Genomic DNA, 24,536 nt, shown 5'->3' with positions numbered 1-24,536 from the left:
CATGATTTTACTTTTTGTTTATTTCAATCATAATATCTTACAAAATGCTTAATTATTTTCTTTGTAAAGAAGTTATATATAGCCCTGGCTGGTGTAGCTCAGTGGATTGAGCTCGGGCCTGTGAACTAAGGGATCGAGGTTCGATTCCCAGTCAGGGCACATGCCTGGGTTGCAGGCCAGTTCCCAGCAGGGGACTCACGAGAGGCAACCATACATTGATATTTCTCTCCCTCTCTCCTTCCCTTCCCCTCTAAAGATAAGAAATAAAATCTTTTAAAAAAAGAAAGGAAACTTATTTTTAAATTAAAATTAAAAAAGAAGTTATATATATAATTTTTAATTTACTTTTAGGAATTATATATGATTTTATGATTATAAACAATATCTCTGTAAAAATCATCTTTTTTTCTTTATTGTCTTTGCTAATTTACAGAAATGCACTTGAGTTTACATACTCATTAGGCATTTGTCAACTTTTCCAAAGCCATCTAATTTTCTTGACTGTGAAGGAAACTATGTCATCTATGGAAGGTCCCCCAGCACTCTGCTCTACCTCCGTTCTGGCTTGATGCCATACTTTTGGAAGCCTTGTCACAACCAAAGGACATTAGTATCTCTGGCACAGACTAAGTCTTCCTTTGATGGGGGCTGTTTAGTCTTTGGCTATCAAGGAGGTGGCATTTGGAATATGAGAGATTTGTGGAAATTATTAGGGCAGTTACAATAGTGCCTCCAAAATTCCTTTCCTGGCTAGAGAGAACAGTTTTCTTCAGATGCCATGTTGCTTCATAGTTCTAGGAACAGACAGTGCCAACTTAGAGGATAATCATAACAGCTGATACTTACTTGACTCTGCCGGAGACTCTTTCAAGGGTTTTACCTTATTTAATCTTCACACTAGACCCGAGAGTTAGATTTATATTATTCTCTGTATTTTGTACATGAGGAAGTGAAGGATCAGAGAGGTCAAGTAATATATTCTACATTACTCAGCAAGACAGTTATAGATCCAGGATTTGAACCCAGGTTCCCAAGTCTGTACCCTTCAACACTCATAGATTGTCTCTCCTAATTTTGGCCTAAGAGTCTTGAGACCTTGCTTCAGTCATGGCTGCCACCTGTTCACTGCGAGGCACCCCCCTTTCTGGCCTTGTAGTTCTCCTTTAGAATGTGGAAAACAGCAAAGCTTGCTTTGCAGGGCTGTTTTGAAGCCTACAGAAGTATGTGGGAAGGCACTGTCCTTGAACTCAGCTTTCAGGGAAACCAGGGACAATGGAAGAATAATAGAAAAGAGTAGGAAAGGTGTTCTTGGACAGAGAGTGGGGGGCACACTTTAGAATGATAGAATAAGTAGGATGTGTTGGGATGACTGGAAAAGGTGACCCAACTGATGTCAGGTGTCTGCATTGGGGACAAGTGGAACTTGGTGGGCCAGGCCAGTTTTAACATGTTGATTGACTGCCGTGAAGGCTGAGTAGGGTTATCTGCATAGGTTTTATCTTTCTTCTTTTTCTTCTTCTTCTTCCTTTTTTTTTTTTTGGTCTGATATGCAACCAAAATCTTCATTGCTCAGGCTGACACTCATTATTGTTCATTGTGTCTACACTGGAAGAGAAAAACTACTTGTTATCAACCTTTTCATAATGATCTCTCATGTAATTAGTGACAGTTATTAAATCACTTTCCCTCGAGGGGCAAAAGAATGACTGCTATCTGCGCCTGACTGTCCATGTCATGCTGATTGGCTGGGTGCCAGGTAGGAATGCTAAATGCCTCCTTGCATGCATACTCAAGGACCTCTCAGCATACATCATTCTTCTGGAAGCTGGGACTGAAGCTCCACGACAAAGGTGTGTGGTGGGGGAGGGGGATGTCTGCAAGAACTAGGAGCTGTGCCTGCAGCAAACCGGGTTTCTTTCAGCTCCCACACCTACCTGTGCAGCCCTCCTTTGCCATTGCTTTCCTGTAGTGCCAGACAAGGGCATTTCAGTGACCCATGTCATAGGAGAGTTCATCTCCTCCATTCCCATTCCACTGCCTGTCTAGGTTTTGCCCATTCGCAGTGTTGGCTGAGTGTTGGGGCTGGTGTCTTCATAAAACAGACATAGATTCCAGGGCTCTGCTTATTATTAGAGTTATCTGAAAAAGGAAAGTGCTGCCTTGGGAGATAGGGATCTCCTCATCACTGACTGTGTTCAAGCAGATGGGCTGGGCAATTGCTGGCAGCAGATGCTGTCAGGGGAGTTTATATATTGATTAGGGGGCAGGGAGTGGTGTGGACTGGCTGACTTTCCATTTCCTTTATCATGTTGATTTGATATGTCTGATATTTTGTTATTTAATGTGACTGGCAGTAACCCTTCACTTTCTCAGAGGATAGCTCACTTTTCATCTCTCTCTGGCTGTCTGGATGTGGCCTTTGAAAATATTGAGGTGACATTTAGACAATATTGCTTAATATTCTCTTCTCAGAAACATCACACTGCTAGAACTAGGGGTAGGCTGGCTTTCTATTACACTGCAAGAGTCTTGATTGAACTATTCACAGGTGCTATGGCATAATGCAGGGACCTGAGACAGCCGACTAATATATAGGGTCCAGCACAAATAACGCCCCCTTTTTATTACAAAATATTTTTTTTACAAAATCATTAGCATGGAATTCTGGAACATAACAATATCACACTCAAGCACACTATATGACATTATAGGTGAACTGTTGAAGTTAAAACTATAAATTATACCCATACGATTATCCTACCAACCACACTCAAGCAGACATTACTTCTGCTGCACCCTGTATGTTATGGCACCTCTCCTTTAAGAACTAACTGTTGCCCTGGCTGGTGTAGCTCAGTGGATTGAGTGCAGACTGTAAACCAAAGGGTACTGGTTCGATTCCCAGTCAGGGCACATGCCTGGATTGTGGGCCAACTCCCCAGTAGGGGGCACATGAGAGGCAACCACACATTGATGTTTCTCTTCCTTTCTCCCTCCCTTCCCCTCTCTAAAAATAAATAAATAAAATCTTAAAAAAAGGAAAAAAACTAACTGCTAATCCATTTGGGTATAGGGACTACTAAAGATGCTGAAGAGTGCGTATCAAGGAATGAATAACAATCAGCTTGACATACAGAACAATGAAGAGTCCCCTGGAGTGTATACGTATAAATGTATACATACACGGAAAAAGGTCAGCAAGGGTTACTCACAAAATCCATAACCAGGGTTTTCTCTGGAAAAGTGGAAAATAACTAGGATGGGGAGTAGTCAAAGGGTAATTTCACCTTATCTTGTAGGCTGTTGTAACTTTTCTTCTTTATTAATTGTTGTTCCAATACAATTGTCTCCATTTTCCCACCACCACTCCCCCCCACCCCTACTTCCCACCATCAAACCTTCCCCTCTTTGGCTTATTTTTTTTAATTTAATTTAATTTATTTGTTTTTAGGGAGAGGGGACAGGAAGGAGAAAGAATGGGAGAGAAACATCAATGTATGGTTGCCTCTCATGTGTCCCCTACTGGGGAGTTGCCTCTCATGTGCTCCAACTGGGAATCAAACTGGCAACCCTTTGCTTCACAGGCCCGCACTCAATCCACTGAGCTACAGCAGCCAGGGCTGGCTTATTTATTTTTTATAGAGATATAATGTTCATGCACAAAAATCTACCATTTGAAAGTGTACAATATAGTGCCTTTTAGAATATTCACTGTACAGCCATCGGTTCTAGGATCATTTACCATACACACCTTTGCCATAGACATCTCTTCCACAAGCATTGTTGTAACAAACGTTTCCACTGTATAATTAATTGGCCAGAAGGAAATTTACCTGTAAAAATGTGAAATAACTGGTTGATAGCTTGGTGTATTTGTGTGTTTGGTTTCATTTCTCCATTGAATCAAGCACCTTCGACAGATTTAATATATTTAAATGGGTTGTCAGCTTGGTTTCATTCTTCACTGATGAAGTTCTCGCAGTTACTGTCATTTTTATATAATAGGTAAGTTTTAGCTAGGCCTCACCAAAGCCTATACAGTGAGGAGCACACATGACGATGCTGGTCTTGAAATAGTTACCATTTCTTCCAGATGACAGTGATTTGCCCCAAGAGTTGGTTTCATATTTTGAGACACACCACACTAAGAGGATAGGGAGAGGCCATGGGCCATTTTTCAGGGCACAGAGTTTAACCCACATTTCCCATAGAACGTAGACAAGAGCATAGGTACAATCTACAAACTAAAATCAGTTACTTGCGCAGTATTGCCATGAGTGCACACACATTTTACATGAAGTTTTTTAAATTTTGTTACTTATTTTTAAGATTTCATTGTGTCCTTTTTCATGTCCCTCTTTTATTTGTCATCATTTTATCTTTTTATGGCAAAGTCGCCTTACTGCCAATTAGGTATACAGCCAAATTAGTTGCAGCAAGGAATGCTGGCAAGGATGTCTACAGCAAAGATGCTTAAGGTATAAATGCCCTAACCCTAACCACCACTGTGTAATTCCAGAATATTTCTATGACTGTCTCAGAATAACCCTGCAGCTGTCAGCAGTCGCTCCCAGTTCCCTCCTTGCCCCTGGCAACCCACTACTCTGCTCTCTGCCTTTAAGGATTTGTCTACTTTGGACATTTCATATAAATTACGTACAATATGTGTGGCCTTTTGTTGTGTCTGATTTCCTTTACTTAGTATACTGATGTTGAGATTCATTAGCATTTCATTCATTTATATTGCTAAGTCGTATTCAATTGTGTATATTATATATATTGCATTTTGATTTCTTCATTTATTGAATATTTAGATTATTTCCACTTTTGGTGTCTTATGAACAACTGTATGCAAGTTTTTGTGTGAACATATGTCTTCGGTTCTCTTGAGTATATACCTAGGAGAAGAATTGCTGGGTTTCATGGTAACTATATTTGATGTTTTGGGGAACTGCCAGAATGTTTTCCACAGTGGCTTCACCATTTGACTTTGTACCCACAGTATATGAGGGGTCCCAATTTCTCCACAGTATCACCAGTGCATGTTATGGTTGTTTATTTTTTATTGTAGCTATCCTGATGTGTGTGAAGTGGTATCTCATTGCAATTTTGATTTGTATTCCCCTGGTGGCTAATGGTGTGGAGAATGTTTTCATGTGCTTGTTGGTCATTTATGTATCTTCTTTACATAAAGGTCTATTCAGATGCTTTCTCCAGTTTCAAAGTCAGTTTTTAAATGCCTTTTCTATCATTGACTTTTATATATTCTGGATACTAGATCCTTCTCAGAAATAGATACACAAATATTTTCTCCTGTTTTGTGGGTTGTTTCCTTTCCCAATGGTGTCATTTTTTTTAATGAAGTCTAATTTATTTTTTCTTCTGGTTGCTTGTGCTTTAGATGTCATATGTAAGAGACAGTTGCCTAATCCAAGGTCACAAAAATTTGCTTTTGCGCTTTCTTCAAAGAGCTTTATAATTTTCCCTCTTACATTTAAGTCTTTGATCCATTTTGAGTTAATTTTCATATATGGTATGAGGTATGGGTTCAAGTTCATTTTTTTGCATGTGGATGTACAGTTCTCCTAGTACCATTTGTTGAAAAGACTATACTCTCCCCCTTGAATTGTCTTGATACTTTTGAAAAATATCAACTCAGCATAAATGTAAGGAATATTTCTGGACTGTCATCTATTTCATTGATCTTTATATCCATTCTTTTTAAAAAAATTTATTTATTTATTTTCAGAGAGAGGGGAAGGGAAGGAGAGAGGAAGAGAAACATCAATGTGTGGCCCCCTCCCTTGTGTCCCCCGCTTGGAACTGGCCTGCAACCCAGGCATGTGCCCTGACTGGGAATCAAACCATGATCCTGTGCTTCACAGGCCCACGCTCAGTCCACCGAGCTACACCAGCCAGGGCTTTATATCCATTCTTGTGCCTAGTACTATACTTTCTTGGTTGCTAAAAGTTTGCAGTACGTTTTTTTTTTTAAGATTTTATTTATTTATCTTTAGAGGGGAAGGGAAAGAGAGAGGGAGAGAATATCAATGTATGGTTGCCTCTCATGCGTCCCTTGCTGGGAACTGGCCTGCAACCCAGGCATGTGTCCTGACTGGGAATCGAACTGTGATCCTCTGGTTCGTAGGCCCGTGCTCAATCCACTGAGCTACACCAGCCAGGGCTGCAGTAAGTTTTCAAATCAAGAAATGCTAGTTCCCCAACTTTGTTCTTTTTCCACATCACTTTGGTTTTTCTAACTTTCTTGATTTCATATGAAATTTAGAATCAGCTTTTTAATTTCAGCAAAGAAGCAAGCTAGGCATTTTGATAGGTATTGTGTGGAATCTGAATCAATTTGTGGAGTATTACCATCTTAACAATATGAAATCTTTCCATCCATGAACATGAGCTATCTTTCGATTTAGTTAGGCCTTCTTTACTTCCTTTCAAAAATGTTTTTCAGTGTTCAATGTACAAGTCTTGTACATCTTTTGTTAAATGTATTTCTAAGGAGATTGTTCATCCTGATGCTAGTTAATGGGATTGTTTTCTTTTTAAAAAAATTAATTAAATTTATTTGGGTTATACCAAACTAAAAAGCCTCTGCACAGCAAAGGGAACCATCAACCGACCAAAAAGTCAATGAGAGTAATGTGAGAAGATATTTGCAAACATCAGCTCCACCAAGGGGTTAATATCCACAGTATATAAAGAAGTCCTACAACTCAACACCAAACAAACAAACAAACAATCCAGTTAAAACATGGGCAGAGGACCTGAACACACACTTCTCCCAAGGAGACATGCAAATGACCAGCAGATAGATGAAAAGATGTCAATTTCACTAGCTATGGGGGAATCGCAAATCAAAAGTGCAATGGGATTGTTTTCGTAATTTCATTTTCAGATTCTTTATTAGTAATGTCTAGAAATACAATGGACTTTAAAAACATTTTATTGATTTATTTTTAGAGACGGGGGGGAGGGAGGGAGAAAGAGAGGGAGAGAAATATCAGTGTGTGGTTGCCTCTCATTTGCCCCCTAACTGGGGCCCTGGCCCGCAACCTAGGCATGTGCCCTGACTGGGAATTGAACCAGTGACCCCTTGCTTTGCAGTCTAGTGCTCGATCCACTGAGGACACCAGCCAGGGCCTCTTGAGTGGTTTTTTTTTTTAATCATCAAAGGGTACTGGATTTTTGTCAAGTGCTTTTTCTGTGTCTATTGAGATGATCGTACGTTTTTTAAACCTGTATTTCATTAATATGGTGTATTACATTGACTGATTTTCACATGTTGATCCAACCTTGCATTTCTGGGATTAATCCCATCTGGTAAGGTGGATTTTTTTATATGTTACTGGATGTGGTTTGCAAGTATTTTATTGAGAATTTCTGCATTTATGTTTTTTGGAAGAGTTTGTGAAAGATTGATGTTAATTATTCTTTAAACGTTTGATAGACTCCATTACTGATGCCATCTGGTCATGTTTTTTTCTCCCTGCCCAGGTGGGAAGTTTTTGATTACTAATTCAATCTCTGTACTTGTCATAGGTCTATTCAGGTTTTCTTTCAGAGTCATTTTCTGTCTTACTAGGATTTTTTCCATTTCATCAGGTTATCTAATTTATTGGCATATACTTGTTCATAGTGTTCCCTTTAATCCCTTTTATTTCTTAATAAATTAAGGATGGTAGTAATATTTCCTCTTTTATTCCTGATTTTAATACTTTGAGTTCTCCTTTTTATATTTGAATACAGAGCAAATGTAACCAGCTATAATTTTAAAAACAAAGAAAAAATGGAAGATACATACAGAATAAAAAGGCATGTCAGAATTGGGATGCGGGTGTTTTGCTAACTCTGTCAATCACTTCTCCTTTATTGGCCACGGTTTCTTATCAGGAAGTTGAGGTATTTGTTCATAATTGTTAAAGTTGTTGAAAGCCTCTGGGCTATTTCCATGTTTGAGCAATTGGAATATTCGAGGACAGATAGTAGACAGGTTTGGAAAGAGTCCAGTATTCCTGCAGGGTATAGCAGAAGATAAGAAAGGGAATGCAGATTGAAGCCAGATTACGGTAATGTTTGAATTCCAGGATAAGAGATTTGGATTTAACAATGGGCAGCTATGGAGAGTAGCCAGTCAAAGTGTTAATCAAGGAAATTGGTGTGGGGGAGGCATTGGAGCTGGGAGTCACCCAAGGAAGTCACTTAGGGAATGGAGACCGTGACTGTAGGAATGGAAAAGAAAGAGATGAGGACCAAAGATCTTCTCCAATTTGGGAAGTACTCTCTGAGACTGTGGGAGGAAGGAGTGTAGTCAGTTCTGTTGCTCACTCCCGTGATTCCCATAGTTAGTGATTAGACACAAAACAGGACCAAAATAGGCAGTTGTTACATTGAATTGCATTAACCCAGCCTTGCTTAGAGCTCATTGATGACTCAAGAACCTAAGTACTCAGAGAGGGCTTCCAGGAAAGCCTTCCTACTTGCCAGGTTCTGGGCCTTGTCTCTCTTTTTTCTTGTCATCCAGGAGCCCCTGTGTGCCAATTGCAATGTCAGTGTAAAACACTTGTGAGCAGGTGTGCAGATATATATTCCCTTGTACCATTTGCTGGTGAGTGGGCTGATGTGGTACTCTGGGCTGATATTACACCCAGGGAAGATGAGCTGACTTGTGTCAGTGCACGTTGACATACAAGCAGACAAGGACCTTCATCTGCACACAACAGGGAAACTCTCAAGTGCACGGGGCCGAGAGTTTAGAGCAGAAAGTCATGGTCTCAGGCCCAGGAGGTCTTTTGTGGGACCCTGGGCCTGGGGGCACAATAATTGGGCCTTACGTGATAACCTTTTTCCAGGCTAGAAACATCTCCCCTCAAATGTCAGCTCCACAGTGGGTAGAGATTTTTGTCTGTTGTGTTGCTGCTGTGTCTCCAGTATTTGGTACATACTAAGTATTTCACATAGATCTAATGAACGAATAAATCTACCAGTCATTCTTTTGGATTAAGTAGCATATTAATCCAAGTAGTGGGTTTATGGGCTTGTTGCAGTCTAGTAGATAAAGGTGTTGTCTTCTCAGAAGCTCCTTGTGAAGGGTCCTTCCATCCATGCCTTTAGTTCTCGCCAGAAGGGACTCCTCCCACACATTCTGTGTAAGATACCTGTATCCACCTACTCGTAATTAGTTGTCTTCCTGCCCTTTCATTGTTACTTGAAATATTATCTGAATCTAAATTTGGTTCTGTTGTGACCTGACTTTCTACCCTACCTGTCCACATCAGTATTCTACACTCCTTCCCACTGGAACTGTTTCAAAGAGTCATCTCATTTCAGCCATCTGAAAGCCAACATTTTATTTTGACTTAATTGTCTTAAATTCCTAAGAAGAAAAGAAATACTTCTTATCATGCAAAGGCCTACCTATTACATCCTTTCATAGCAGAGATTAGCTTGCTTTATGAGAAGCTGGATAAAGCTAACAGATTATTAGAGGATGGGGTTTTTATTCTTGCAGAGACAGCATCATGTACATGATGTGTTTGCTTTGGTGCCTTACAATCACCTTTTTGAACAGATTCATTCCTTGATTAATCATTCCTCACCATTGCCTATTGATTGTATGAAAGGGCAGCTATTAGCATATTGAAGACACAAAGCTGACCTTTGCAAGCTGGAAAGAAATTTATAATAGATCATTTGCATAGGATGATAGCTTCTGGGTAGAGATACATTTATGCATATTTGGCTGTATATGCAAAATGCATTAAAGTGGATTGAGCTCTACTTGTTTAGGCCTGTGGCAGGTGAGTAGACTGTATGCTTGTGTCATCTCTAGGTTCACTGGGTGGTATCCATGCTCCCCGACTTCTGTGAGACCAAGGGAGAGGAGAATTCACTGAGTTGGGAAGTAACTACTGTCCCCGTAGCTTTGTCCCAAAGCCTCTGTCTCCGAAGACCACCCACCAACCTGCTTTTCTGGTGGTGGAAATAGAGATATATCGAAATTGCTTGATCTTAGCTTCTTGAAGCAGGAATGTGGAAGAAATATGGGGGGTGTGGGTGGGAAAGATGGATTGTAGAAAAATGCTGTAGAGACAACCAGCAAGCTCTTTAGCTAATTCCCCTGGCAGATTTTACCACTCTTTTTGAGGTACCACCCTTCCTTTTCTCCATGTCCCCCTGGTTTTCCTTCTCCCAGGACTGGGATGAAATGAGCCATCTCTCTGAGTTAAGTCATTCCAGATCAAGAGGCATCTTCCTCCCCCCGCCCCCAGCATGGGTGTTTTTCTGCATCCCTTTGCCTTTAAGATTTGGAGTGGATAGTTTCAACTTCTACCAACTCTACCCCATTTTGATGAGTCTAATATTTCTCAGATAACCTTGCCCCAATCCCTTCTCTATTTCTTTCCTGTCTGTCTTAGGGCCAGAGGCAAAAGGTGCTGGCACAGTAGTTAAAACCATAGGCCACAGTCACACTGCCTGGCTTCTATCCCAGCTCCTCTACTTCTTACCTTTGTGACTCGGGAAGAATTCCTGAATTTTTCTGAGGCTCAGTCTCCTTCTGTGAAATGGTGGTAATAATCATACCTACCTTGCAGAAGTGAATAATACAGCTCATTCAAAATTCTTAGCGTAATGGCTGCTACATAGTAAGTGCTCAATAAACAGCTATTGCTATTATGTGGTACATGGACATTCTGACATCTCTACTCCAACTTGGAGGAAGTACAGATCTTTGCATATCCAAGGAATTTTACAGTCAAGTTTTAATGATTATTTGCACATCCTTTGACAGAAATCAATACCGAAGGTCCTGTCTTTCATATGCCCAGTCTAATATCTAACTTTGATCTCCATGCTCACGGATGTTATGTTTAACAATAATCCAGTCATGACATGTAATATGTATAGCTTAATCCTTATTTTTGTTTGATCCAGCTATGCTCCCTAGATATGCCCCAGCATGAATGAGTTCTGCTTGCTGTAACTCTTCCCTCCTCTAAAATCATCTTAGCTAAGAAGCCTCTGAAGATAATTTAGTCATATCCATATCCTTCCATTTTACAGATGGGTCGCCAGAAGCCTAGAGAGAATTGGACTCATTCCTAGAGACAGCAAGCCACCCTGGAGCCAGGCCTGGTATTCAGTTTACAGGAGCCTCTGGTTGAAGGTTCTCTGAATACTTGGCCGGGAACTTCTCAAGGAAGGAAGCTAATTCATTCTCCCTTCTTCCACAGCTCTGGGTGAACCAGGAGGATGGGGTAGAGGAAGGGCCCAGTGATGTGCAGAATGGGCACCTGGACCCCAACTCAGACTGCCTCTGTCTGGGCCGGCCACTGCAGAACCGGGACCAGATGCGGGCCAATGTCATCAATGAAATCATGAGCACTGAGCGCCATTACATCAAGCACCTCAAGGACATTTGTGAGGTAGGCCCAGCTATGATAGTGCATGTGGAGGGTATTTAGGGTGGAGTAGAGTGCGTTTCCATGAAGAACCAAGCACTCTCCGGGATCCTACCTGTGACAGTCCCATGTTGTTGGAAAGACTATCTTGATGGGCTTCCTGGATTCTGTTTGTAAGAAACTGCTCCCTTGGGGCTTCCCAGTGTTTCTCTGTACATCTGTTTCTCTTGCTGTTTCCCTCTCATTTATCTGTCTATCTGTTTGTGTGTCTAACTTTCATGTTTGTATTCTCTCTCTCTCTCTCTCTCTCTCCCTCCCTCCCCTTCCCTCTCCCCCACTTTATTTCCCCTCTCCCCTGAATCTCTACCCCTATCCTCTTGGCTTCTGATCTACTCATTGCCAGCCCATGCAAGGGTCTGATCTCATTCTTTAAAGCAAAATACGTCTCCCTCCAAGCCAGTGATTCACACACTTGAATGTACACCAGAGCCTGTAGGGGAGCTTCTTAAACATGCAGATCCCAGCCCCCTTCCACTGCACCCCCACCTCGAAGTTGTGAATTCTCAGTCTGGGCATCTCTATGTTTAACAAGCATCCCTGGTGATAACTTATGCTGCTGGGCTACCTCCCACACTTGGAGAAGACCTGTATTGGTTTGAGCTGAAAAAAGCTTAGGGGGAGGAATCTATAAGAATTGAAGGCTGGGTGCACAAGTCTCAGCTCCTTCAGTATGCCTCTCCGCCCTCACCAGGAGCTGTGGTTCCACATCCCCTAACTCCGTCCCTCCTGTTTCTGTGACCTAAGTGTGGTTGAGAGCCCTTGTCCTCACTCCATTGAGCTCAGCAAAAAACAAGTTAGAGTTTTCAAAGGATCTTTTACTTAAACAGTATGGGAAAGCCAATGGGAAATAAAGGACCTTTTTCTCTCTTCTCTTCTCTTCTCTTCTCTTCTCTTCTCTTCTCTTCTCTTCTCTTCTCTTTTCTCTTCTCTTTTCTCTTCTCTTCTCTCTCTCTCTCTCTCACACACACACACACACGCGCGCGCGCACAGTATAGCATTCTGCTTGACCCAGGGAAAACTCTACTTTGAATATTTTTGTCTTCTTCCTTCCAGATGAGAAAGTCATGCCCCACTTTCTGTCCCCCAGCTCTGTGGAGTGAGGCCAGGGCCCAGTCTGTAGTCAGTAGTATAATGTTTTTCAGAGTTCTTATTTGCTGAGGGCACTGCTGCCCAATGGGGCTTCCCACAATGATGAAAGTGTTCTGTGGATAGATATCTTCACTCTGCAGTACAGCAGCCACTAGTCTGTTATCTGTGGCTATCAAGCACTGAGGTGTGGCTATTATGATTGAGAAATGGAATTTTAAATTTTAATTCAAATAACCACCTGTGACTAATGGCAGCCACATTGGACACTGCACCTCTGGAAAGATCAAGGCCAAGGACTGTGGGGTTTAACTTGCTGCACCTCAACTCATTTTCTTATCTTCTCAGAGGGTCAAGGTAGTCTTCCCCTCTTCATGGGGTGGTAAGGTGGGGTGGAAGGAACAAGGGCTCTGGGGACGTGGAGTGCTGGTTTCACATGCTAACTTAGTCACCAATGCACTTTGTGGCCTTGAAGTTTCCCCTTAACTCCTCTGACCTTCGATTTTTGGATTTGTCCAGTGGGCTTCGTTCCACCAACCTCTTAATTGATGAAATTAAGTAAACATATTGTAAGTATTTGGGAAAAGGTAGTTTTCCTTTTTATTCCCCTCCCCTTTTATTTATTCATTCATCTATCCATGTCTCTTTTCTCTTCCTCCTACATTCACACAGATGGCTGATATTTTATTTTATTTTATTTTATTTTTTAAAGGCTTTATTTTATTTTTAGACAGAGGGAAAGGGAGGGAGAAAGAGAGGGAGAGAAATATTAATGTGTGGTTGCCTCTTGTGTGCCCCCTACTGGGGACCTGGCCTACAACCCAGGCCTATGCTCTGACTGGGAATCGAACTGGTGACCCTTTGGTTCTCAGACCACTGCTCAGTCCACTGAGCCACACCAGCCAGGGCTGATATAGCTTACCTCTAGGTGTTTAGTTCTAGACCACCATTGGTTGGAATCACCTGGGAGCTTGTTAGAAATGCAGAATCTTTAGCTGCACTCCAGACCCAATGAGTCTGAATCTCCATTTCAACAAGGTTCCCATTTGACTTGCAGTGTGTATTAGAATTTGAGTAGCACTGTTGTAAAATGATAGCCATCAGATAATGCCATAGGTCGTTCATTATTTGAGAGATGCTGTCAAGACCCTAACCAGCTCATATCACTCATCTGCTCAAAACCCACCAATGGCCCCAGCTGATGTGGCTCAGTGGATTGAGTGCCAGCCTGTGAATCAAAGGGCCATATGTTTGATTCCCAGTCAGGGCACATGCCTGGGTTGCAGGCCAGGTCCCCAGTAAGGGGCATGTGAGAGGCAACTCACACACTGATGTTTCTCTGCATCTCTACCTCCCTCCCTCCCCCTGTGTCTTAAAAAAATAAAATAAAATCTTTAAAAAAACCCTCTGATGGCTCACTATTTCTCCCTGAGTAAAAGCCAGAGTTCTTATTGTTACTTACATAACCCTGTGTGATCGATCAACCACTCCTTACCTCTGTGACTTCACCTCGGTTCCTTTTCTAAATGTTCCAACTATTCCAATCACACTGGTCTCTTGCTGTTTCTTCAAAATGCCTCACATGCTTCCCCATAGCTTTTAGCACTGGCTTTTTCTTCTGCCTAGAGCACTCCTCCTCCAGATGTCTCCATGGCTCCATTCCTCACCTCCTTCAAGCCTTTACTTGAGACCTTTGCTGACCAAGACTACAGGGTACATGGTAGTTGCCCAATAAACATTGTTGAAAGTCACAATTAAATATAAGGGTTTTTGCTAAGTGCATTCACATTTTATGCCATTAGATTTTTTTTTAGACAGGACAAAGGTTGTTATTGTTACTCTCATTTTCTAGATCTGAGGTGCAAAATTACTTTCCCAGAATTTTCAGGCGCTGACCCAGTAGGAGTTCTTTAGTCTTAGAACGATCTTCTGTTCCAAACTCCCAATCATATTGGCTTCTTTCTACAGGCCGTGGGGCAGCGACAGCAATGGGAGTTTTTGTGTATGGAAGAGGGTTGGCTCAATCTAGCTAACCCACGCAAAGCTTTTGTTGGCAATCTGCCGGCGTGGTATTTCTTAATTATTCTTGGTGCTAAAGTTAAGAGTTGAAGTGGGAAATATTTCTTTGTCCTACTCTGCAAGCATAGGTGTCAAAGGAAGTTCTTACATTTTTAAAAATAATTTAAGTTACAGTTTATATTCAACATTATTTTGTATTAGTTTCAGGTGTACAGCATAGTGGTTAGACAATCATGTACTTTATAAAGTGATCCCCCTCATATTTCCAGTACCCACCTGGCACCATACATAGTTATTACAGTATTATTGACTATACTCCCCATGCTGTGCTTTACATCCCCATGACTATTTTGTGACTGCCAATCTGTACTTCTCAATCCCTTCACCTCTTTCACCCATCCCCTCAACCCCCTCCCTGCTGGCAACCATCAGTCTGCTCTATGTCTAAAAGTCTATTTCTGCTTTGTTTGTTCATTTATATTATTCATTGGATTCCACATGTGAGTGAGACCATATGGTATTTGTCTTCCTCTGACTGGCTTATTTCATTTAGCATAATACCCTCTAGGTCCATCCATGCTGTCACAAAAGGAAGGTTTTGCAAAAGGAGGGTGGAGAACGTTGTGTCTGTCTGAGCCAGAAGACAATATTTTAGCCCAGGGTGCATCACCTCTAAACCAAAAGCTGTGAGGAAAAATATGGTTTATCAGAAAGAATACCAGCCTCAGAATTGAGAGTCCTGAGTTCAGGTCTCAGCTTAGTCACTGACAGGCAAAGGAACCTCAGGTGACTCTTTTCCGCGCTGGGCCTTATTCCCCCGCATGAAAATAAGAGGATTGGAAGGGTCGCTCTTAAAGTGCTGTCTGGGTTTTACTTTCTCTGATTCTTTGTGATCGAGATATGCCCTCACTAGAGAAAGCTCTGGTAGTGATCCAGGTTACTTGTGCATTTCCTGATGTTTCCTCCTTGGTACCCACGGAGGCATGTCTTACTCAGGCATTAATGTGTTAATGTGTACTCTTACTATAGGTTAAGGGAGATCTCAAACACTTCCCACTCCTGAGCTGTTGAAAGAGAAATGAGAGACATCGACTTCATACAGTAAAAACTCACTATCTATTACAGATTGGACACACACACACACACACACACACACACTCTCTCTCTCTCTCTCTCTCTCTCTCTCTCTCTCTCTCTCACTCTTTCCTGGGAGCAGAAAGTGCTTTATAAACATTTAAGTTACAGTGCCCTTGCCCTGGCTTATGTGGCTGAGTGGATTGAGTGCCAGCCTGTGAACCAAAGGGTCACCGGTTTGATTGCCAGTCAGGGCACGTGGCTGGGTTGTAGGCCAGGTCCCTGATAGGGGGTGCCTGAGAGGCGATGAAAGCAAGTGACCATAGTTAATTCTTACAAAAACCATTTTCATGTGCTGATGATCTCTCATGGGGACAGTGGCCAGTCATTAAAAATCTATATCAGTAAGTTCACAGTGAAAACTGTAGCTTTTTTTTTGGGGGGGGGCATGGCTTGTAGTGTCCCATGATGTTAGTGTTCTCTTATTAAACTAAGAATCTTTTTCATTGATTCTTCCCTTCCATCAATGGCCAGCTATATAAACTGCCTGTTCATTTACAAATGTGGCCTGAACACTTACCCTGCTAAAAACACCATTCCTGGACACCTGTGGGCTTGTTGGCTGAGCTCATCAAAACCATCTGTCCTAGCCAGCTACCTTCGATGGCTAAGACATTGCTTTAAGGATTGGTTTGCTTTTGTCAATATCTGTTCCCTTTTGGGAAGTTTTCCTGCCAGGGCCTCTGTTGCCAAACTGTTGTGAGTGTAATGAAGACCTTTTGACTTGGTCCTGTGAGAAAAACTTTAGACGCATGAATAGATCCAGCTAAACCAGTAAGTACTAAAATGAGTGACAATGTTTGTGCTTATCCAGCTTCTGAGAGAGGGCCATAGGACTTTGGGGGGCCTTTGTCATAAAGAATGGTGAGCAAAGCTCTATACTCTGGAGTTTTTGCACCCTGAAAACCTTTCTTGAGATTCAGTTTTCCTAATTACTCACTGATAGAGTGGCTTCCATCTCTAAACCTCAGTTTCCTCATATGAAAAATGCAAATGAGTATTCCCTGCCTACTTCATGGAAGTGATACAAGGGTCTAAGTGCCTAGCAAGCAGTGAAGCCTTTGAGGAATGAGGGACATCCTCAGCCTGGGCCTTTTCTTTGTCTGCAGGGCTACCTGAAGCAATGCCGAAAGAGAAGGGACATGTTCAGCGATGAGCAACTGAAGATCATCTTTGGGAACATTGAAGACATCTACAGGTTTCAGATGGGCTTTGTGAGAGACCTGGAGAAGCAGTATAACAATGATGACCCCCACCTCAGTGAGATAGGACCCTGCTTCCTGGAGCACGTAAGTATCTTCCCCTTTGGGGTCGGGGGCTGTTGAGAGAAGTTAAGAAACATTTGGAGGAGCATCTCAGCTGTCTGCTCCTGCTCGACTCTCTGTTCCATAGTAGGACATAGTCCCTCTCTGACTCTGATGTTGACACCTTTGCCAGGGTAGGAGATGCTATGATTTGGACTAGGATTCTCTTTCTGTACTTTTCTCTCCCCTTCCAGAGGGTTACCAGTAGGATTTTTCTTCCACTTCTCTCTTCTTTTCCTGATGGGTACAGTTACTAGGGGAGTTGTTTACTAAGTTGTTTACATCTGTGGAATTACTAGGTTGTGTGGTGTTTGTTTACCTTTATAAGATACTGATGAACTATTTTCCAAAGTTACTATACCATGTTGCATTCTCACTTCTAATATATAAAAGTTCCAGTTGCTTTACTTGGTTGCCAGCATGTGGCATTGTTAGTATTTTTTTTTTATTGTAGCCATTCTGATAGGTGTTTAGTGGTATTTCATTGTGGTTGTAATTTACATTCCCTTAATGGGTAATGATGTTGAGCATTTTTTCATGCACTTACTTTCCATCTCTATAAAATCTTTGGTGAAGTGTTTGTTCGTGTCTTTGGCCTATGTTTAAGAAGATTAGTTGATTTCTTACACTTTAGTTTTATGAGTTCTTTATTTTGTTTATAAGTCTTTGGTTAGATATGGGATTTGCAAATGTTTTCTTCCAGTCTGTATCTTAGTCTTTCATTTACTTAACAGTGTCTTTGAAAAGCATGAACTTTTGATTTTGCTGAAATCCAATTTATAACTATATTTCTATAATGATTCATGTTTTGGGGGTCTTATTTAAGAAATCTTTGCCTAATCTGAAGTCACAAAGATTTATCTTATTTTCTTATAAAAGTTGTGTATCTTTATTTCTTGTATAGGTAATTTTTATAAATGGCATACCATAAAGGTGAAAGTTAGTTCGTTTTCATATGGATATCCAGTTGTTCCAGCACTATTTGTTTGAAAACTATTAATTCCCCCATTGAATTACCTGGGCACCTTTGTCAAAAATCAAGTGACCGACTATGCTTTTTAGGGACATTAGTCTGTTCCAGTGCTCTAAGTGACTATTCATATACTAATACCACACTGTCTTTTCGTTGTTGTGATGGTGATGGTGGTTGTGTCATTGAGATGTAATTGACATATAACATATTAGTTTCAGGTGTGCAACACAATAATTTCATATTCATATATGTTGTGAAGTGATCACCACAGTGAGTCTAGTTAATATCAGTCAGCATAGTTTTTTTGTAAAACTTTTTTCTCACACTGTCTTGACTAATGTTGCTTCATAGTAAGTCTTTTTTTTTTATTGTGTTAGGTCTTTTATTTAAAATAACCAAATTTTAGAGAGAGGGGAGGGAGGAAGAAAGAGAGGGAGAGAAACAATAATGTGAGAGATACATTGATCCATTGCTTCTCATACGTACCCTGACCAGGGACCAAACCTGCAACCCAGCCATGTGCCCTGACTGGGAATCTAACTGGTGACCCCTTGCCCAGGGGGTTGATGCCCAACCAATTGTGCTGAATTTTTCAAATAAATTATATAATTTATATAATACGGAAATATATATACATTACTGCCAAACTTATAAGTTGGGTAAGTACTCTATTTGATAGGTGGGTGAGGAAAATAAGTTTTACACTTGTCTAAGCAGCCCTAGCCTTGTGGCTCAGTTGGTTGGAGCCTCATTCCATATACCAAAAAGGTCACAAATTCAATTCCTGGTCAGGGCACGGACCTTGTTTGTGGGTTTGACCCCCAGTCGGCAACCAATCAACGTCTTTGTCTTAGTCTTTCTTTCCCTCCTTCTCTCCCTATTATTTTTTCTCTCTCTCCCTTCCTCTCTCTAAAATCAATGGATATCCTCAGGTGAAGACTAAAAAAAAGTTTATGTAGCTTGCTTAAGGTCATCTGGAGTATCTTTTCTTTTTTTAAATAATTTTTTATTTAATTCTTGTTCAAGTACAGTTTTCTGTCTTATATTCCCAACCCTGCCCGCCCCCTGCCCCATGCTCCCCACCTCCCTCCCATTTCTGCCCCCCACCCTTAGTTATTGTCCATGTGTCCTTTATACTTGTTCATGTGAGTCCATTCCCTTTTCCCCTATGATTCTCTCCCCTCTCCCCTCTGGACCCTGTCAGCCTGTTCCGTAATTGAGTGTCATTGGTCATATTTTGCTTGCTTGTTTGTTTTGTTTAGATCCCTGTTAACGGTGATATCATATGGTATTTGTCTTTCACCGTCTGGCTTATTTCACTCAGCATAATGCTTTCCAGTTCCATCCATGATGTTGCAAAGGGTAGTAGTTCCTTCTTCCTTTCTGCAGCATAGAATTCCATTGTGTAAATGTACCATAGTTTTTGGATCCAGTCATTGACCGATGGGCATCTAGGTTGCTTCCAACTCTTGGCTATCGTGAATTGTGCTGCTGCTTCATAGTAAGTCTTGAAAGTAGGTAGCTACCTTCGATGGCTAAGACATTGCTTTAAGAAATGGCTTGGTGCCCCCGGCTGGTGTAGCTCAGTGGATTGAGCACAGGCCTGCGAACCACATGATCGAGGTTCGATTCCCAGTCAGGGCACATGCCTGGGTTGCAGGCCAGTTCCCAGTGGGGGACTCATGAGAGGCAACCATACATTGATATTTCTCTCTTTCTCTCCTTCCTTTCCCCTCTAAAGATAAATAAATAAATATTAAAGAAATGGCTTGGTTTCGTCAATATCTGGTCCCTTTGGGGAAGTTTTTCTGCCAGGGCCTCTGTTTCCAAACTGTTGTGAATGTGATGAAGACCTTTTGACTTGGTCCTATGAGAAAAACTTTAGATGCACGAATAGAATTCATTCTTTTTTAAAACAGTTTTGGCTATTTTAGATCATTTGTAAGTCACAATAAAAAGTTTTCTTTTTATTATATCTCTATGAGATTATGGATCTTAACTAAGCCTGTTGTAATCATTTCACAGTGTATGTAAATCAAGCCATTATACTGTATACTTTAAACTTATTTAGTGACACATGCCAGTTATTTCTTATAAAACTGGAAACAACAAAAAAAGAATTAGTTTGTCAAGTTGTACCAAAAAGCAAAAACAAACAAATGAAAACCCTGTCAATATTTTGCTTAGTATTGCACTACATCAGCAGATCAATTCTGGGAAAATTGGCGTTTTCATTCCACGAACATCTATTTATTTCTTCATTTAGGTTTTTTATATTTTCTCCTAGCATTATTTCTAGTTTTTATTGTGTGGGTCTTGCCATTATGTTTTTTTAGATTTTTATTTATTTACTTTTAGAGAGGGGAAGGGAGGGAGAAAGAGAGGGAGAGAAACATTGATGTGTGGTTGCCTTTTGCACACTCCCTACTGGGGACCTGGCCTGTAGCCCAGGCATGTGCCCTGACTGAGAATTGAACTGGTGACCCTTTGGTTTGCAGGTGAGTGCTCAATCCATTGAGCCACACCAGCCAGGGCTATTTTTTACTTTTTTAAGATTTTATTTATTTATTTATTTTTAGAGAGAGGGGGAGGGAAGGAGAAGGAGAGGGAGAAAAACATCAATGTGTGGTTGCCTTTTTCATACCCCCTACTGGGGACCTGGCCCACAACCCAGGCATGTGCCCTGACTGGGGATTGAACTGGTGACCCTTTGGTTTTCAGGTGGGCACTCAATCCACTGAGCTACGCCAGCCAGGGCTTGACCTTATTTTTTAAAATTGAGTTCTAAGTATTCCATTTTTATTGCTATTGTCAATGTCATTTTTTATTTGAGTTTTCTATATCTTGTTATGATATGGAAATGCAATTGATTGTTGAATATCAACCTTGAATCCTGACACATTACTGAACTCACTAATTGGTGCTAGTATTTATTTTGTAGATTCCTTAGGATTTTATATATGTTCAATCATGTCATTTCTAAATAAAGACAGTTTTATTTCTTCTTCTTCAATGTGTATGCCTTCTATTTTCTTTTTTCTTTTGTTATTGTACTGACCAGAGCTTCCACTGCAGTGTTAACTAGAAATGGTAAAGGGTGAGCATTCAGCATTTCACTGTTGAGATTGATATTAGCTTAGGTTTTTTTCATGGTTGCCCTTTATCGCATTGAGGAAGTTTCTTTCTATTCCTAGTTCGCTGGTGGCTTTTATCATAAATGTGTTTTCTCAAATGCTTATTATGTATCTTTTTAAATAATCATATTACTTTTCTTCTTTAATCTGTTAATATGGTAAAGTGAATTGGGATAAATCCATCATAGTGTATCATCCTTTTAATGTACTAATTTTTTAAAGAAATTATATTTTTCCTTTTCTTATGCTTGTTTTTTTATTATTAAGTTCCAAGCTACCAGTTCTTATTTTTAGACAGAGGGGAAGGGAGGGAGAAAGAGAGAGAGAGAAACACCAATGTGAGAGAGAAACATCAATTAGTTGCCTCTCATATGTACCTTGATCAGAGACTGAACCCACAACCTAGGCATGTGCCCAGACTGGGAATCGAACCAATGACTTTTTGTTTTGTGGGATGACACCTAACCAACTGAGCCACACTGGCCAGAATTGCATCCTAGTTTTTCTTTAACCAGATATATGTTTATCTAGTTTCTATTCATCTGCATGGCTTGCCTTTTTAGTATTTTTTAATGTAATAACTTTTTAAGTCTATGTATAATAACTCCATCTTGATTTTTTTTATCCATCAATTTGTATTGCCTGTCATTTTTCTTAGGTTTTGTTTGTATACCAGGTAGTCTTTGTGTCAGTATTGAACAGGGTGCACAAATTTGTAGATGTTATTAAAACTCGGAAATAATTTCAAACTTACAGAAAAGTTGAAAAATAAGAAGAGTACAAAGAATGCCCATATGCTATTTATCCAGATTCACCTGTTGTTAACATAACATTTCAGTGCTTTTACTTTCTAATTTGAATATGCTCTCCCTTGCTCTCCTTACTCTCTCCCCTTCCCCTTCTCTGTATGCATATTTATATACATATATATACACACTCATATTTATTTTGTCCTCAGCCATTTGTTTAACTTGCATACACCATGGCTTCTTTATCCCTAAATACTCCAAGGAGTATTTCCTAAGGGATATTTTGTGGAGACAATTTGAGTCTCTGGATGATGGGATTCCTTCAAACAGATATTATTATATATCTCCAGCTTTCCTCGTTTTCTCAGTGGTAAGATTTATGTAAAAAATTTAGTGTGCCATTGCCAGAAATAGAACCTCTGGCCTATCTCTTCTTATGAGCCAGCGCCAGAGTTTGATTGCCATAGTGTGTTTTCCTATTGTGAGGGCCAGTCTTCCTTCATTATCCTTCTTTCATAGAATTTCCTTACTATTTCTTCTTATTTACTTTTCTGTATGATGTTCCACAGTCAGTTTTTCTTGTTTCCAAGCACTTTCTTTATTTTTTGTCATTAAATTCTGAATCAGTTTAGGAAGGATTGATATTGTTAGCATGCTAATATCCCTACATAACTGTAGGTTCTGTTTTTCTAGTTCTCTGAAGCTTCGTTTGGAATCCTCAGCAGCCTCTCACTTTCTCTTCATTTTTTCTTCTGCTCACAGCAAGATGGATTCTGGATATACTCCGAATACTGTAACAACCACCTGGACGCCTGCATGGAGCTCTCCAAGCTGATGAAGGACAGCCGCTATCAGCACTTCTTTGAGGCTTGTCGCCTCTTGCAGCAAATGATTGACATTGCTATTGATGGTTTCCTTTTGACTCCAGTCCAGAAGATCTGCAAGTATCCCTTACAGCTGGCTGAGCTCCTCAAGTATACCGCCCAAGACCATAGGTAAACGATTAAGGGAGGCGGGAGTGAGGGATAGAGCCTCCTCTACAAGTTGATTCTTATGGAGCATGTCTGTCCTTTCGTCTTCTCTGAGCTTCTGTTAGCTTATGTTCACAATGGGATGATGACATATTCTTGCTCACCTCACAAGGCTACTGTGTATATAAAGTAAGGGAAGGCTTCTGAGAGTTGCTTATAGTGTAAATCAGTATGCACACACAGTCATTATACATCATCATTGTAGAACTTAGATCCTGCGTTCAGGGAGCTTATAGCCTGGTCCTTAGTCCTGAGTTGAGCCAAGGGAATCAACCCAAATAGGATAATTGTTGAACTGTTTATTCTACTCTGCTTGATAGATTCATATATTATGGTAACACCCTGCCCAACTATACTGACCTTCGATTACTTCTGCAAGGCAAAATCCTTGGTTTTCTTCAATCTTTCCTCATTCTAACTGTACCTTCCCCTTAGATCCAGAGCGTACTGGGGGGAAATAGACTTGACACTTCCCCAGACGGTTTTTCTCCCCAAAGTTTTTCAGCATTTTCAAGAAAATCAACCCAAAATGGACTAAGGAGCTATGTCTTTCTGAGTTGAAATGACACCCTACCCCCCTACCAGTGAGGTATATGCCCGGTAGTCATCACCAACAATGTGGATGGTCTAGAGTGAACCACCCCCTATTCTTTCACACATTTTACTTCCTGACCTAGAGTCCCCAGCCTGTTTCTAGACTGCCTTTAATCGGTCTGAAATCCCTGACCTTGGATTTGTTGGCCCGGCTCTCTGCCTTCATCCTGATTGAGCACTCCAAGAAGAGAGAAGGCCTCTGCCCAATTTTCTCTAGCTTCTTGCCTGATTATCATTAGGCCTACTTCCTACTTTTATTTGGCCCCACTGCCTGGGTTCCTTGGATCTGACTTCTAGACCTAGTTACGTAAGGACATGGGTGTTGGCCAGTTGGTTTTGTTTATATCAGAGTTCCAGGTCCATCCCTGGGTTGATTTTTTTGAAGATTTTATGTATTTATTTTTCGAGAGAGGAAAGGGAGAGAGAAAGAGAGGGGGAGAAACAACAACGTGAAAAGCATCAATTGGCCACCTCTCACATGCGCCCCTACTGGGGACCAAACCCGAAATCCAGGCATGAGTCCTGACCAGGAACTCAAGCAGCATTCCGTTTAGTGGAACAATGCCGGACTAACTGAGCCACCCCAGGTTAGCGTCCTGGGTTCACTTTTAAGTCGATATTAATTTTTAAGCAAATGGGTCATATATTTCAGTGGCTCTGGAGCCCTGACTGATTTCAGATATAAATCTAAATGTGGTGACACCGGGCTCTCCTTCTGTGTGAGTAACACCACCACTGGTAATTCTGCCTCCCATGCTCTGTTGGCTGTGAGGGAGGTGGGTAGAGACAGACCTGGCGAAGGAAGATTCTGCTCTCGCCTCCCTGAGTCAGTTTGCTAGCCAGGGTGGGTGGCAGGAACAAACACTCATTAGACATGAAATTTGGAGGTGACTAAATCTCACTTGAAAAGATGCACTACAACCCATTGCTAGAGCTGTGTCATCAGTTTTCTCAGGATACGGTTTCTTGTAGGACATTGGAGGAGCTCTTGTAGGAGCTAATAGGACATTGGAGAACCCCCCACTAAAATTAACATAT

General features: G+C 41.0%; 1 protein-coding gene across 5 annotated transcripts in view; it reads left to right on the top strand.

The window, feature by feature from the left end:
- ARHGEF9 (Cdc42 guanine nucleotide exchange factor 9) overlaps positions 1–24,536 on the top strand; it is a 127,984-nt gene that overhangs the window by 70,132 nt on the left and 33,316 nt on the right. For all 5 annotated transcript variants that reach the window (XM_037045972.1, XM_037045976.1, XM_037045975.1 and 2 more), the window contains exons 3-5: positions 11,247–11,438; positions 16,823–17,002; positions 22,636–22,868. In XM_037045972.1, the coding sequence (XP_036901867.1) occupies positions 11,247–11,438; positions 16,823–17,002; positions 22,636–22,868 (605 nt within the window). The remainder of the gene's footprint in view (positions 1–11,246; positions 11,439–16,822; positions 17,003–22,635; positions 22,869–24,536) is intronic.

Source organism: Sturnira hondurensis, unplaced genomic scaffold, assembly GCF_014824575.4.
Source record: "Sturnira hondurensis isolate 20B ecotype Veracruz unplaced genomic scaffold, ASM1482457v3 Scaffold0004711, whole genome shotgun sequence".
NCBI lineage: Eukaryota > Metazoa > Chordata > Mammalia > Chiroptera > Phyllostomidae > Sturnira > Sturnira hondurensis.
Note: the sequence above shows the minus strand (reverse complement) of the source record. Positions and strands in the feature narration are given on the sequence as shown.